This window comes from Bufo gargarizans, chromosome 2 (assembly GCF_014858855.1).
Source record: "Bufo gargarizans isolate SCDJY-AF-19 chromosome 2, ASM1485885v1, whole genome shotgun sequence".
Classification (NCBI taxonomy): Eukaryota; Metazoa; Chordata; class Amphibia; order Anura; family Bufonidae; genus Bufo; species Bufo gargarizans.
The window spans coordinates 535,671,864-535,687,430 of NC_058081.1; the positions used below are offsets into that span (position 1 = coordinate 535,671,864).

Consider the following 15,567-nt stretch of genomic DNA (forward strand, 5'->3'; position numbering starts at 1 on the left):
CGGCCAAACGCTTATGTTACTTTTACATCTAATCAACAAAGGAGAGACATTTAATTTCGTAAAGTCTAGGATACTTGCACTCAGCTTTACACTCAAATATTCAAAGGATTTCATAGGTTTTAATACCCCAATTTCTGTAGAATTCTGTAGGGGTGCCTGCTCAAGCGGTAACAATACTGATTTGGCCCAGTTGATTTTATATTGCGAGATATCGCTGAACTTATTTATTAGTTCCATAAGATGAGACAGCTGAGATGTTGGATTCTCCAAGAAAATTTTTATATCATCTGCATACATACTTATCTTATCAGAGGTCCCATTCATACCAAAACCTTTAATCGTTTCATCCGATCTAATTTTAGCTGCCAGCGGTTCTATAAATAGGGCAAACAGTAAAGGGGGAGAGGGGGCATCCCTGTCTTGTTCCTCTATACAACTCTATTTGCTCAGACCATACTCCATTAATATTTACTCTAGCTTTGCGGTGGTTATATAGAAGCTGGACCCACTTGATAAGGTATTGGCCCAGATTCATCCTATGCATTACTTTCCAGAGATATTCCCACTCCACCCTGTCAAACGCCTTCTCAGCGTCTAATGACAGGATGGAGCGGGAGCCTCACACCTCAATTAGATGAATTCTTTAAAGTAAGCAACATTAATGCTTATAACAACGTGTAGAAATCTGAGTCTCATTTCCTTCTGGGATTCGCATCCCCACCTATCCCTTGGTTGAACTTGATGAACTTATGTCTTTTTTCAACCGTATTAACTATGTAACTATGTCCTAACACGTGCAGCAGCCATTTAAAGGAAAAATTTGATTCGTTACCACGAAGCGTGAGGAAATTCGGATTAGGTGCAAATCTAATTTTTCCAGAAATTCAGGTCGAATTCCACTTCGTCAACTCCGATTGGCTCATCTCTACTCATCACCTAACCAATACTATCCCTACATTAACGCATGTGGCAGCATCATGCTGAAGAGGTGTTTTTCAGCGGCTGGGACAGGGAGACTGGTCAGAGTTGAGGTAAAGCTGAATGGAGAAAAGTACAGAGATATTCTCAAAGAGGACCTGTCACCACTCCTGACATGCCCGTTTTAATCGCTTCATGCATTCCCCATGTCATAACAATTCTGGAGCAGCACTGATTGGATGGAGTGAGACTGTGCAGGTACACCCCCCCCAACTGGTAACACCCCTCTGTACCCTTACTGCAGACTGCTAGCAATTCATTCATAACTTCTAGTAGAAATAATAAAGGAATAACACAACATAGAGCCATAAGAATAGATGTTCCAGAATTGTTACTTCATGGGGATTGCATGAAGCTAATAAAACAGGCATGTCAGAAGTGGTGACAGGTCCTCTTTAATGCAAACCTGATCCAGAGTGCTCTGGACCTCAGACTGGGTTGAAGGTTCACCATCCAACAAGACAATAACCCTAAGCACACACCCAAGACAAAACAGGAGTGGCCTAGGGGACACCTTTGTGAATGTCCTTGAGTAGCCCAGCCAGAGCCCTCACTTGAACTCAATTGAGAGACCTGAAAATGGCTGACCACCAATGGTCCCCATCCAACCTGCCCGAGCTTCAGAGGATCTGCAGAGAAGAATGGCAGAAAATCCCCAAATCCAGGCATGTAAACCTTGTGGCATCATACACAAAAAGACTGGAGGCTGCCAAAGGTGCTCCAACTAAGTTTTGAGTAAAGGGTCTGATTACTTGTTAATGGAATGCAAGATTTTAGTTTTTCCTTTTTAATAAATTAGTACAGATTTTGAACATTCTGTTATCCCTTTCTCATTATGGGGTATTAAGTACAGAATGATGGGGAATTTTTTTATTTTATTATTTTAGCACAAGGATGCAACATAACAAAATGTGAAAAAAAAGAGAAATGGTCTGCTGGGGGCCTGACACCCAGCTTGGGACAAGTTAGCTTTTTGAGGAGTCTGCGGCACTTGTGTGAGCGCTGCATTGTCTTTATTGTTTACCTGTAAGTGAATTGGACAGATCAGTGTAATTACGGCGGCTCTGTCACTTGAATGGGATGGAGCCGCTGGAATTAACCACTTCCCGACCATCCATTGACCATAACTGTCCTGGGCGGTCGGGTTTATCTCTGAATGGACGTTCTGGAACGTCCTTTCAGAGATGGCAGCTGCACGCTAATAGTGCAGATGCCAAGCGGGGGGGCCGCTGTCAGCGACAGAGAGAAGGCAGGGACTGTTCCTGGGTGTCCCTGCCTTCTAGATCGTTTCTTGCTGTATTAAAAAAATTACCATACTAAGGATAATATAGATATAAAACGGTAAAAGTGTTCATTGTACCTTTGTGGCCACATAAGGTATTGCATGTTTTTGACCAATAATTCCAACAAGACTTGATACGTTGATAATGTTCCCTTGAGTTTTCCGGAGATGAGGTAAAGCATACTGATATATACAGGAAAAAGAACACAAAAATAAAAATTTATAATGATTGATAACACATAAATGGCAAAAAGGGTAGTCACTTTTCAACCTTATAGTCTTCCTATTCAGCCTCAAACACTGGGGCAGATTTGTACTTAACATGTAGACAGTGTATACCGTGTTTATCACAGTGGTTCAGGTAGGATGATACATTTGGTGCATGGCTAGATGGTTTTGCCTGACTTTGTACTAGCTATTGTTTGGCTTAGTTTGTGACAGAATTTACCCTAGGATTGTGGTGCAATTTTGGTGCAAAACGTTGCATCTTAGGTCATGTCCCCTTTCCCACTAAGCCAAGTCACTTTCAAATGACATCACCTCCCTCCCGTTGGTGAGCTAGATGCAGTGGATTTTTATAAAATTATAAGCACCAAATTTTGGCATAATTTATGACAATGTAATGTGAGTGCACCCAGACAAAACGTGGGTCAGTGTATTCTTTAGACAATCTGTTAGTCTACATATAGCAATAGATCCTTATGTAGACCAAGGTAGAAATGTCACAACTGTCCCTTTTTTGGGGAGCATATGATGACGAGGGATGCAGAGATTATAAGACATTTTATATGACTTTTAACCATTTGCCAGGACTTCAGTCTCATGCACACATCCATTTTGCAGCTCTGTATGTATTTAGTGCCAAAGACCGGATCAGATCAGTAGTAACAGCTCTAGTGGTCTCCTGATTGGATGCCTGAGCTGTCATTCAGAGGGGAGGGGCTGGAAGATTGAACATGAATGGAATCACCTCTTGAGCACCTGTAATTACAGCATCAAGATAGTGGGGGCAAATATTGATTTCTTGCTGCATGATTATCACTGTAGGTACGTCTGCACTCTGCACCACTCTCGCATCGAATCATCAAAACTGCTGACAGACTCCCTTTAAAGTGTTATTCCAGGATTTTACTATTGATGGTCTATCTTCAACATAGGCCATCAATATCTGGGTGGCGAGAATCCCACCAATCAGCTGTTCTGCAGTAGCTCCGGTGCCAGAAGTCAGCAGCGGAACAGCACCGCTCTATCAATGATGTGAAGGAGAAAGCTGGTGGGAACAGTGCTGCAGTAAGAAGCTCCGTCCACTACACAGGTCATTTCCAGTACCTGTTCCTAGGTGTGCTCTGTTACCTACAACCGTAACAACCTGTACTAAACTAATGCGTTATTCATCCCACGTGGTGAACCACGTGATGAAAAAGAAAAGAAACTGGAATGCCATTATTGCAGGGTTTTTCCTTGGTCATCCCACCTCCCACAAATGGAATAAAAAGTCATAGGTACCCCAAATGGTAGCATTGTACCAATAAAAACTACAACTTGTCTAGGAAAAAACAAGCATAAAGCTTCATCAACAAATTAATAAAAATGTTTTGGGTCCTGGAATGCAGAGACATGTGTAAGTGTTTTTATTATGCAAAAGAAGTAAAACATAAAAATAAAAAAATGCCATTTAGGGCCTTTTCACACGGCCGTTGTGGTTCCGTTCCGTGCATTGGGGACCGCAATTTGCGGCCCCGAATGCACGGGTAATGTCTGTGCGGCGGCCTGGACGGATCGAAACCCATTCAACTTGAATGGGTCCATGATTCGTCGGCACCGCAAAAAAAATAGAGCAAGTTCTATTTTTTGCGGTGCAGAGGCACGGACAGAAACACCACGGAAGCACTCTGTAATGAATCAAGTGAATGTGTCCGCATCCGTGATGCGGAGTGCATACGTGGCCGGTGCCCGAGTATTGCGGACCCACCGTATGCGGGCCGCAATACGGCCACGGAACCACAATGGCTGTGTGAACAAGCCTTTATGCTGCATGCTGTAAAAATAAAACTCAAAACTGTTGGAATTGCTGTTTTTTTCCCCACCTACAAGAAAAAAATTACTAACGGCTATACAACACATTTACCCAAATAGTTTCATGAAAAAATGCAACTCATTCCATAAAAAAAATATATAAGGCTACATCGATGGAAATAAAAAATAAAATAAAAAGTAGTCTGCAGTGATGAAAATCCTAGGGAAAAAAAAGCGCTGCCTTCTAAAATAGCTATGTCCATTTGCTTTAGGGCCCATATTGCGGCCCGCAAGAATGGTTCCAAAATCTGGAAAGTCTGGTGCAGAACGGAGGCACGAAACCCTTCCGTGGAGTTTCTCTCTGTGCCTCCACACTACAAAAAAATTGAACAAGTTTTATTTTTTTTACGGTGCGGACGGATCACGGACCCTTTCCCGTGTATTGTGCATGACATCCTGACAACCACAGTAAATAACAAAATATGCAAAGCAATGAGATTCAAAACATCTAGTTCACACCGTGCATTCATTATGCATTTAGTTATTACCTTTGCAGTCAGAAAGTAGCCAATGAGATTCAGTTTTAAAAGGTCCTGGAACTCCTGGGCACTTGTGTCGTCTATGATTTGTTCTGGAGGATCTAGGATTGCATAGGATCAAGAACACCAGTATTAGAGAAGAGTGCAGTCATTCATAGTGGTCCTCATATAGACTAGTCTAACATTTCTATATGAAGACGGAAATAATCTTCTGCACACAGCTGACCAAAGTATTGGCTTAGGCTAGTTATACACTAGCGGCAGCCTTCCCCCGCCGGAACAGCCTGCCGGATCCATGCTGCCGCTAGTGCACGCCTGCCGTTAGAGGCAGCATGGATCCGGGAGGCTGTTCACCGGCCGGGGAAGGCTGCCGCTAGTGTGAAAGTAGCCTTAAAGGGGTTTTTCCAGGCTCCAAATATTCATGACCTATCCTCAGGAGCACCTTTGGGATCAACTAGAATGCAGATTGGGGCACACTTACTATATAGTGTTTGCACCTGTTTTTAGTGTAAAAAATACTGAAAAATGTGCTTGTTTGAGGCTTTTGCACCTTGACTGTATTGCTGCCCGCAAACAACGGGTCCGTGATATACGGGCACCGGCCGTGTGCGCTCCGTATCACTTTAATGGGTCCGCAATCTGCAAGATGCGAAGCAGAGGCACGGAGTGAAAGCCCACAGAAGCACTACAGAGCAGTTTTGAGGGATTTCGGTCCGTGCCTCCGCACTGACATGTTCTATTTTTTTGCGGTGTGGACTGAATCTTGTGGATCGTGAACCCATTCAAGATCTGCAAATGGCAGCCACACGGCTGGTGCCCGTGGAATGTGGACCACAATTTGCAGTCCGCAGCATGGGCACAGGCCATTCATGTTTGTGTGCATGAGCTGAAAATGAACCTGATTAACTGAAAAACAACCACCAGAGTTCAGACTAATAAGAATGCGCCTAGTCTAATTCATCAACTTCAATGTGACTTTTAAAGGGGTTGTCTCAATTCAGCAAGTGGCATTTATCATGCAGAGAAAGTTAATACAAGGCACTTACTAATGTATTGTTATTACCCATATTGCCTCCTTTGCTGGCTTGAATCATTTTTCCATCACATTATACACTGCTCGTTTCCATGGTTACAACCACCCTGCAATCTATCTCAGGGACAGGACTCATCTCAGGTTAATTTGCATATGTATCAAATTGTTTTTTATACACAATAAAAGCACGCAGAGCTATGGGGACTGGATATTGCGGATGGGCTAGCGGCCATCTAGCAACCCATGTCCTCAGTTCTATACCCAAAATCCTGGTGAAAGGTTCTCTTTAAAGAGGTTGTCCAGGCTTTTAATATTGATGACCTGTCCTCAGGATACCCTGCCGATCACCTGTACGAGGGGATGGAGCGCACGTGCAGTCTCCCGTCTCTCTTCCTGCTCTCCGCTGTATGTCTATGGGACAGCAGCAGCGGACAGGAAGAGAGACGGTATGTGCACACTGTGCGCGTGGTCTCCTCAAACAGCTAATCAGCGGGAGTGTCGGACCTCCCACCGATTTGATATTGATGACCTATCCTGAGGATATCAATATTAAAAGACCGGACAACCCCTTTAATTAGACAACGACTTTAAGGCCTCTGTCTGTTTCCTGTCTGGGTGCAATGCGTGAAGCAAACGCATAGCATCAGGACTAAATCCTGACCCATTTCACGCATCATTTCTATGTTCAGGAAAAATTGCAGCAAATTCTATATTCTGTGTTTTTTCATGCAGCTCTAGTTCCATAGAATTGAATGGGGCTTCAGTGAAAAACGGATGGCATCCGGAAGCAATGCGTTTTTAACTGATGGCTGCGAGGAGATGTAAATTGTTATTCTTCAGTGAAAAACGCATCAAAAACTCATTGCGTAGAAAAAACTGAAACACTGAACGCGATAACATACAAAACGGACTGAACTTGCTTGCAGAACCATCAGTTTTTTCCTAAACAGACCCTGAGAGAATCCCTAACACTCGTGCGAAAGAGGCCTAAGGAGCACCCATGATATAATACATCGGTATCTATGAAGAAATGTGTTCTCCTACAGTATAAGTATTGCACCTCCATCTTCTGGTGACCGCTATAAAACATCACATGAGGTACTTACGCCACCCAGCGTTGTTGATCAGACAGTCTATTTTTCCGTAGGTTTTCACAGTCACGTCAATCAGCCTCTGTTTTAAATGAAACTAAGTAGTTAATGTTTTATAATGTCCTCCATATGAAATTGTATTATATAAGCAGATAAAAAAAACTGGGTCTTTGGCATTTTGTGATTCTTCTGTTACACATCTAGGCGTATTTCTGATAGTAAATCACTCCCATAGTGCATAAAAGAGCATCGCAGAAACTTCTTTTGATTAATGGTGGTCGGTCCTATTAATCAAGTACTGAGTGCAAAAAATGTTTTAGGTTTCCACTTCTGAGAAAAAAATAAAATAAAATTAGGTTCTGTGTAGTGTTGAGCGAACTTCGGTTTTCAAGTTCAGCGTACAAGGATCGGGTTATCTAAGAATTCCGTTATGGATTCCGTTACCACGTACACAAAACAGAAGTTCACTCAACACTAGTTCTGTGCTATTTTAAACTGGTTGCTCCACTTTCACAACCTGTCAATCAAACACATTATAGAATTAAAGGAGTTTTCCGAGATTTAGGCTACTTTCACACTTGCGGCAGAGTGATCCGGCAAGCAGTTCCGTCGCCGGAACTGCCTGCCGAATTCGGCAAAACGTATGCCAACTGATGGCATTTGTAAGACTGATCAGGATCCTGATCAGTCTTAAAATGCCTGATCAGTCAGAAAAATGCATTGAAATGCCGGATCCGTCTTTCCGGTGTCATCCGGCAAAACAGATCCGGCATTCATTTTTTTCCGGTATTTTGAATGCCAGATCCGGCACTAATACATTACTATGGGAAAAAATGGCGGATCCGGCATTCAGGCAAGTCTTCAGTTTTTTGGGCCGGAGATAAAACCGTAGCATGCTGCGGTTTTATCTTTTGCCTGATCAGTCAAAAAAACTGAACTGAAGACATCCTGATGCATCCTAAACGGAATGCTCTCCATTCAGAATGCATGGGGATATAACTGATCAGTTCTTTTCCGGTATTGAGCCCTTTTGACGGAACTCAGTGCCGGAAAAGAAAAACGCAAGTGTGAAAGTACCCATAAATGGGTATTCGAGTTAAAAAAAAAAGTTTAATAACTCCTGTAGTGTTGGTGTTGTAAGGGATCGCAAACACGGACTTCTCTTTAGACAACGGGGTTTAAGTCCAAAAGGTGCTTTATTTCTGTACTTCAGCACCATCACACACATAAACATCGAAAATAAACACCTGCCCGTCTGGGCTCTACCTAATACACGTGTTGTCTCTACCTCACCTATAGAGAGCCGTTCCCACACAGGATTAGATCCGGCTTGCTCAGCCATATACAGTCCAGCACCCTTAGGAGAGATGGTCCAGAAGTCCTCCCGACTCTGACCTTGCGACCCTCTTTCCATAGGTGTCGCTGGGCCCCCAAAACTTCAGGCTTTACAAATCCTCCTGGCTGAGACCACACAGAGACTCTCATCCTTTCTCTCTCCAAGTCATACACAGAGGGTTGTTTCATCCCTCCTTGATTACAGCAGCAGGCCTCACCTGCGATCACCTCAGGCAAAAGACAATACATGCAGTGGAAGAGTGTGGACTGGCAGATCCCACTACCAAACCTATGCCCCAGTCCACATGAAATCCAGCCCAGAACAACATCTAGACAAAACTGCCCCAGCAAACTACACTTTGCGGAAACCACTGCAGCTTTCTGGATTTCAATTATCTCACCCAGCTGAGGTATCTGGGTGTAATATACACACCTCCCAGCACCTATACTGTACACATCACCACAGTGTGTATGTGGTGCGCTTAAACTAACCTGATACATATCAGATTTGGAAGTGGCTGTTTTTTAAATTATGCACCCCACGTCTTCCAGGTCTGCTTCTTTCTTGAAACACACAGTGGAGAATGCATCCTCTGTCATGTGATGTTTGTGAGAAAGACAGAACAATACATACATACAGAGAGATATGGAAAACATACTGTAAGATTTGCAGACAATGAATCAGCAACACAATGGAAAGCAAGGGGAAGGGACCCACTCCGAGTGTCGCACCAGCTACTGTAAAAACGTGGGGGAGTGAGCGCCAATCTCACGCATATCAAAGTAAAATAAATTAAGTTAAAAGTTGCACCACTCACAAACACATGGGACTTGCATGTGGGGACAAGAAAATGAAATACATTAAAATAATAATATTGATGATAATATTATTATTGATAATCCACTCACTGCACTGGTGGGTCGCAACCAGGATAAACTCAAGACACCTGGGGCAAGTCACCCTCCCCCCCCGGCCGGGATCGCGTGTAGATTGGTAGAGGTCGATGTCAACGCACTGGATGTGCAGCCCAGTTGTAAATCAGCAGACGGATCCAGAAGTACGTAATAAATCCTCTTTAATATTAAAATATGCAGATTTGAAGACAGACAGGCTCAGACAGAAATACAGAAACAGACAAATACAGACAGACAGCTAACACACCAGTATCAAGACACAGACACAGAAAGCAGTTTGAAACAGCAAGTAACAGATGAAGCAGATAGGGAAACACCAAGTGACACTGAGCAAGATCTACACAGTCAAGCTGAAATAGAAACAGAAAAAGATACAACAAAACCTCAGCTTACTGCTACATGTTAGGCTACTTTCACACTTGCGGCAGGACGGATCCGACAGGGTGTTCACCCTGTCGGATCCGTCAGGGTGTTCACCCTGTCGGATCCGTCCTACGGCTATTTCGCCGTGCCGCCGGACCGCCGCCCCATCCCCATTCCGGCGGTGCACGGCGAAAGGCCGCCGGACTAAAATTACTGCATGTCAGGCTTTTTAGTCCAGCGGCTTTCGCCGTGCACCGCCGGAGCTCCGCCCCCATCCCCATTATAGTCAATGGGGACGGAGCGGCGGTCCGGCGGCGCTGTGAAATAGCCGCAGGACGGATCCGACATGGTGAACAGCCTGTCGGATCCGTCCTGCCGCAAGTGTGCAAGTGTGAAAGTAGCCTTAGGTGTATTCAGCAAGCCAGCTTCAGGTGATGTAGAGCACAGCTCCTTTACATGCCCCGTGGAATCAGCAGACTGGATGTTCAGAGCAGAAAAGCCCCGACCAGAGCTAGTCCCAGGTGCAAAAGAATGCACTTCACAGAGCTGGGACTAGACACAGAACAGAGAAACTGAGCATGATCGACCAGCAGCAGGAGAAAGGAGACAGGTCGTAACCAAGGGATGCAGGAGTGTAAATAAGGCAGAGGGAGACTAAGACGTAAGTAGATATTACTAGAGAACAGTACAAAAAAGTTTATTAACCCCTTCACGACTTCCATACGGCTATATACACTCACCTAAAGAATTATTAGGAACACCATACTAATACGGTGTTGGACCCCCTTTTGCCTTCAGAACTGCCTTAATTCTACGTGGCATTGATTCAACAAGTTGCTGATAGCATTCTTTAGAAATGTTGGCCCATATTGATAGGATAGCATCTTGCAGTTGATGGAGATTTGAGGGATGCCCATCAAGGGGACGAAGCTCCCGTTCCACCACATCCCAAAGATGCTCTATTGGGTTGAGATCTGGTGACTGTGGGGGCCATTTTAGTACAGTGAACTCATTGTCATGTTCAAGAAACCAATTTGAAATGATTCGAGCTTTGTGACATGGTGCAATATGCTGCTGGAAGTAGCCATCAGAGGATGGGTACATGGTGATCATGAAGGGATGGACATGGTCAGAAACAATGCTCAGGTAGCCCGTGGCATTTAAACGATGGCCAATTGGCACTAAGGGGCCTAAAGTGTGCCCAGAAAACATCCCCCACACCATTACACCACCACCACCAGCCTGCACAGTGGTAACAAGGCATGATGGATACATGTTCTCATTCTGTTTACGCCAAATTCGGACTCTACCATTTGAATGTCTCAACAGAAATCGAGACTTATCAGACCAGGCAACATTTTTCCAGTCTTCAACAGTCCAATTTTGGTGAGCTCGTGCAAATTGTAGCCTCTTTTTCCTATTTGTAGTGGAGATGAGTGGTACCCGGTGGGGTCTTCTGCTGTTGTAGCCCATCCGCCTCAAGGTTGTGCGTGTTGTGGCTTCACAAATGCTTTGCTGCATACCTCGGTTGTAACGAGTGGTTATTTCAGTCAACGTTGCTCTTCTATGAGCTTGAATCAGTCGGCCCATTCTCCTCTGACCTCTAGCATCAACAAGGCATATTCGCCCACAGGACTGCCGCATACTGGATGTTTTTCCCTTTTCACACCATTCTTTGTAAACCCTAGAAATGGTTGTGCGTGAAAATCCCAGTAACTGAGCAGATTGTGAAATACTCAGACCGGCCCGTCTGGCACCAACAACCATGCCATGCTCAAAATTGCTTAAATCACCTTTCTTTCCCATTCTGACATTCAGTTTGGAGTTCAGGAGATTGTCTTGACCAGGACCACAACCCTACATGCATTGAAGCAACTGCCATGTGATTGGTTGACTAGATAATCGCATTAATGAGAAATTGAACAGGTGTTCCTAATAATTCTTTAGGTGAGTGTATGTCCTATCTGCACATATCCGCGCAGATAGAACTTAAATAAAAGTTCTGGCAGCTCTTTAATCCAAGCACTGCAAAGCGCTTGGATTAAAGCTTCTGCCCCTGCCCTACCGCTGTCAGGGACAGTGCAAAGTCCAGTAATGCCGGCAAGGGACCAATCAGAGTGGTCCCTTGTCGGCGATCGCTCCAATTAGTTAGTCTATGCAAACTAACCAATTGGAGCGCAGCAGTGTAAAAATGCCGGTTTCAGGCATTAGCTGAACTTTTCCCCAAATCTGTGCCCCTCATCTGTGCCCCTCATCTGTGCCCCTCATCTGTGCCCCCTGCACCGATCTGAGCCCCCATTTGTGCGCTTTAATGTGTCCTGCCAGCCCAGCCCCTTCCGTGCCCTCTGCCCAATCAGCGACAGCTGATGCCCCTGGCTTTAACTGTTCACTGCCCCCATCTGAGCCCCTGCCCACATCTTTGCCCTCTGTTGCTGTCCTGCTGAATTTGATGGCGGTGGCTCAGTTCCTGACCCGCTGCCATCAGCAGCAAGTGTCAGCTGTATGCTGACACTCTGCTATAATCCCTTAGATGCCGCGGCATCGGCGTCCATGGGGTTAATAGAGGGAGAGAGCGATGGCAGCGGCCCAATGGTTGCCATGGCAACCAGACGCCTTCCAAAGGCATCCAGTGTTGCCATCAGGAAACCTGATAGCACTATACTTTGCAGTGCAAGAGCATTGCAAAGTATAGTACAGCCATCAGCCCCATTGGATCTTCAAGGTCCAAGTGGGAATTAAAAAAAAAAAAGTGTGAAAATGAAAAAGTAAAAAAAAATGTAAAAAAATGAAAATGTAAATTAAAAAGAAAATAAACAGCCTTTTCACATATCCGCTAATTTATTAGACATTAAAATATTTTTTTTTTTTATAAACTACACATAATTGGTATCGCCGCATCTGTAATGACCCGATCTATAAAATGATTATGGTACTAATCCCACATGGTAAACGCTGTAAAAAGTGAATTTATGATATAAAAGTTGTAGAACATAAAACAACCAATACAAATTTGGTGTTTCCATAACCGTATCAACCCGAAGAATACAATTATCATATCTACTATACCACATGGAGAACCCCTTAAAAAATATAAATTAAAAACGCTGACAGAAATGCAATTTTTGCCTGCTTCACCTCCTAAAAAATGAAATAAAAAGCGCTAAAAAAGTCATATTGACCCCAAAATTGTACCAGTAAAAATTACAGCCCGTCCTGCAAAAAAAATCAAGCTCTCACACAGCTACATTGATGGAAAAATCTAAAAGTTATGGGTCTTCGATTTGGTGGTACCAAAAAAATATGTTTAATAAAATATATTTTGTGATATAAAAGTGGTAGAACATAAATAAAACCATATAAATTTGGTATCGTCATAACCATATCAACCCACAGAATAAAATTATCTTATCAAATCTACTACATGGAGAACCCCATAAAAATTTTTTATAAACACTGGCAGAATTACAATATTAGCCGACTTCACCTCAGAAAAAATTAAATAAAAAGCGATAAAAAAGTGATATATACCCAAAAATTGTACCATTAAAAACTACAGTCCATCCTGTAAGAAATGAGCCCCTATGTCACTCCTTTCCTTTTGAATTCTGCCGTCTGCTCATATAGCAGTTTACAACCATATATGAGGTGTTGCCGTATTCAGGAAAAAATGGGTAACAAATTATGGGGTGCTTTTTCTCCAGTTATCCCTTTCTAAAATGAAAAATTGGAGCTTTTTCTTGTAAAAAATATAAATTTACATTTTCACAGCCAAACATTTCTAAATATTATGAAACACCTCTGAGGTAAAAGTGGTCAGTAAACCCCTCAATCAATTCTTTGAGGTGTGTAGTTTCCAAAAGGGAGTCACTTTTGGTGGGTTTCTTCTCTTACTGTGCCTTCAAATATGACACGACGCCCAAAAGCCATTCTTGCAAAAATCTGCTTTCCAAAAAACATATGTTGCTCCTTTCCTTCTAAACCCTGCCATGTGCCCATACAGCTGTTTACGAACATAAATAGGGTGTTTTTCTAAACTGAAGAATCAGGGTAAAAAATATTGAGGTTTGTTTTTCTGTTAACCCTTGCTGTGTTATAGGAAAAATTGGATTAAAATTAAAAATCTGCACAAAAACGGAAAATTTTAGATTTTACCACCATTTTTCTCTAATTCTTGTGGAACACCTAAAGGGTTAACATAGTTTATGAAATCAGTTTTGAGTAATTCGAAGGGCGTAGTTTCTAAAAAGGTCATTTATGGGTGGTTACTATTATGTAAGGAATTCAAAGTGACTTCAGAACGGAACTGGTCCTTGAAAAAGTCGGTTTAGAAAATTTCATAGAAATTCTAAGCTTTCTAACGTCCTAAAAAAATAAAATGTAAATTTTAAAATGATGCCAACATAAAGTAAACATATAGGGAATCTTAAGTAAAAACTCTCTAATGAGGTATCATTAGTTGCCTTTAATGCGTAGAAATTCAAATTTAGAAAATTACATTTTTTTTCCAAATTTTCAGTACATTTTGAATTTTTTTATAAAATAAAGGTCAACGTTATTGTCCCAAATTTACCCCTAACATCAAGTACGGGATGTCATGAGAAAACAATCTCGGAATGGCTTAGATATATAAAAAGCATTCCAAAGTTATTAGCAGATAAAGAGACACATGTCAGATATGCAAAATTAAGCCTGGTCACAAAGGTGAAAAATAGCTTGGTCTTGAAAGGGTTAAAGTGTATTAGACATTTGTAAAACCTGCACAATGCTTTCAAAGCAGACCCAATCCAGTGAACAGAAATACCCCTTTAAATACTGATGACTTGTCCTCTGGATAGGTCATCAGTATCTGATCAGTGGGGGTCCAACACCGGGGACCCCTGTCAATCAGCTGTTTGAGAAGGCAGCAGTGACGCAATTGAACCGCAGCCTTCTCCCAGCTTTCCCTAGTCCAAGTGATGACACGTTCATGTGTCACGTGGCCTAGGATCAGCTCAGCCCCATAGAAGTGAATGCACAGCGGGTATGCAATGTATGGCGCTGTGTTTGGCGAGCATGGAGAAGGCCGCAGCCCTCACAGGAGCGTCGATGCCTTCCCAATCAGCTGATTAGTGGAGCTTCCGGGTGTCAGACTCCCGCCGATCAGATACTGATGACCTATCCGGAGTCATCATCACGGATCTTAGCTGAGTGTGCCCCTGCTTTTCTTCACAGTTGTTACCGTGAGATCATGTTCAGAGACCACTTTGACTGGTCTCCAGGATCACAGCTAATGACAGCGCTATCACAGCAATCTGCAGCGCCAGCAGATTGTAATGTAACCCACCGCTTTACTGCCGTGACAGATAAAGTCGTGTGGTGGTATGCAAGTGGTTAATTAACAAAGGCTGTAATTAGGAAAACCGTTACCTTGATCTCTTCCTCTCTTGTTACGTCACAGGAGACATAGATAGCAGTTCCTCTCTCTGAGGATTTCAGTTCGGCTTCAAGGTCAGTGGCCATCTCCTCTGCAAATATTAACACTAGCGATGAGCTAAATTCAGAAAAATTCAGTTCACAAAGAAATGTAATTTGTGGCCACGAAGCGCATTTCTTTGTATGTAGTGCGCGCTAGGACAGGGTTGCGCTGCCCCCACCATTGAACCCCTCAGATGCTGTGATCAGTGATGATCAGGCTACCTTTAAGGCAGTTCAGGGGTTAATCATGGTAAAAGAAAATATATACTCACCTTATCCATTTGCTCGCGTAGAGGTCGTCGCGGCCATCTTTATTAAAGACACGGCACGAAATCCCGCACACGTCATGACATCACCACACTGGCAAAACGCGGTGACGTCACGCTGCACGAGATTTTGTGCAGTATCTTCAATCAAGATAGCTGCGACGGCTTCTTCACGCACAAATGGATGAGGTATGTTTTTTTTGTTCGTTTTTACTGCCATTTCCGGGAAAATTAATTTGTTATCATGAAGCGCAAGGAAATTTGGCTTTGTGGCGAATTGATTTCTCCCTGAAAT

General features: G+C 43.2%; 1 protein-coding gene across 1 annotated transcript in view; it reads right to left on the reverse strand.

Annotated features, from left to right (window-relative positions):
* The window catches only part of HSD17B14 (hydroxysteroid 17-beta dehydrogenase 14), a 63,056-nt gene that overhangs the window by 33,661 nt on the left and 13,828 nt on the right, over nt 1-15,567 (reverse strand). The window contains exons 3-6 of the mRNA XM_044281533.1: nt 14,959-15,056; nt 6,955-7,021; nt 4,825-4,916; nt 2,339-2,443 (exon numbers count right to left, since the gene is read on the reverse strand). Coding sequence (XP_044137468.1) covers nt 2,339-2,443; nt 4,825-4,916; nt 6,955-7,021; nt 14,959-15,056 — 362 coding nt within the window. The remainder of the gene's footprint in view (nt 1-2,338; nt 2,444-4,824; nt 4,917-6,954; nt 7,022-14,958; nt 15,057-15,567) is intronic.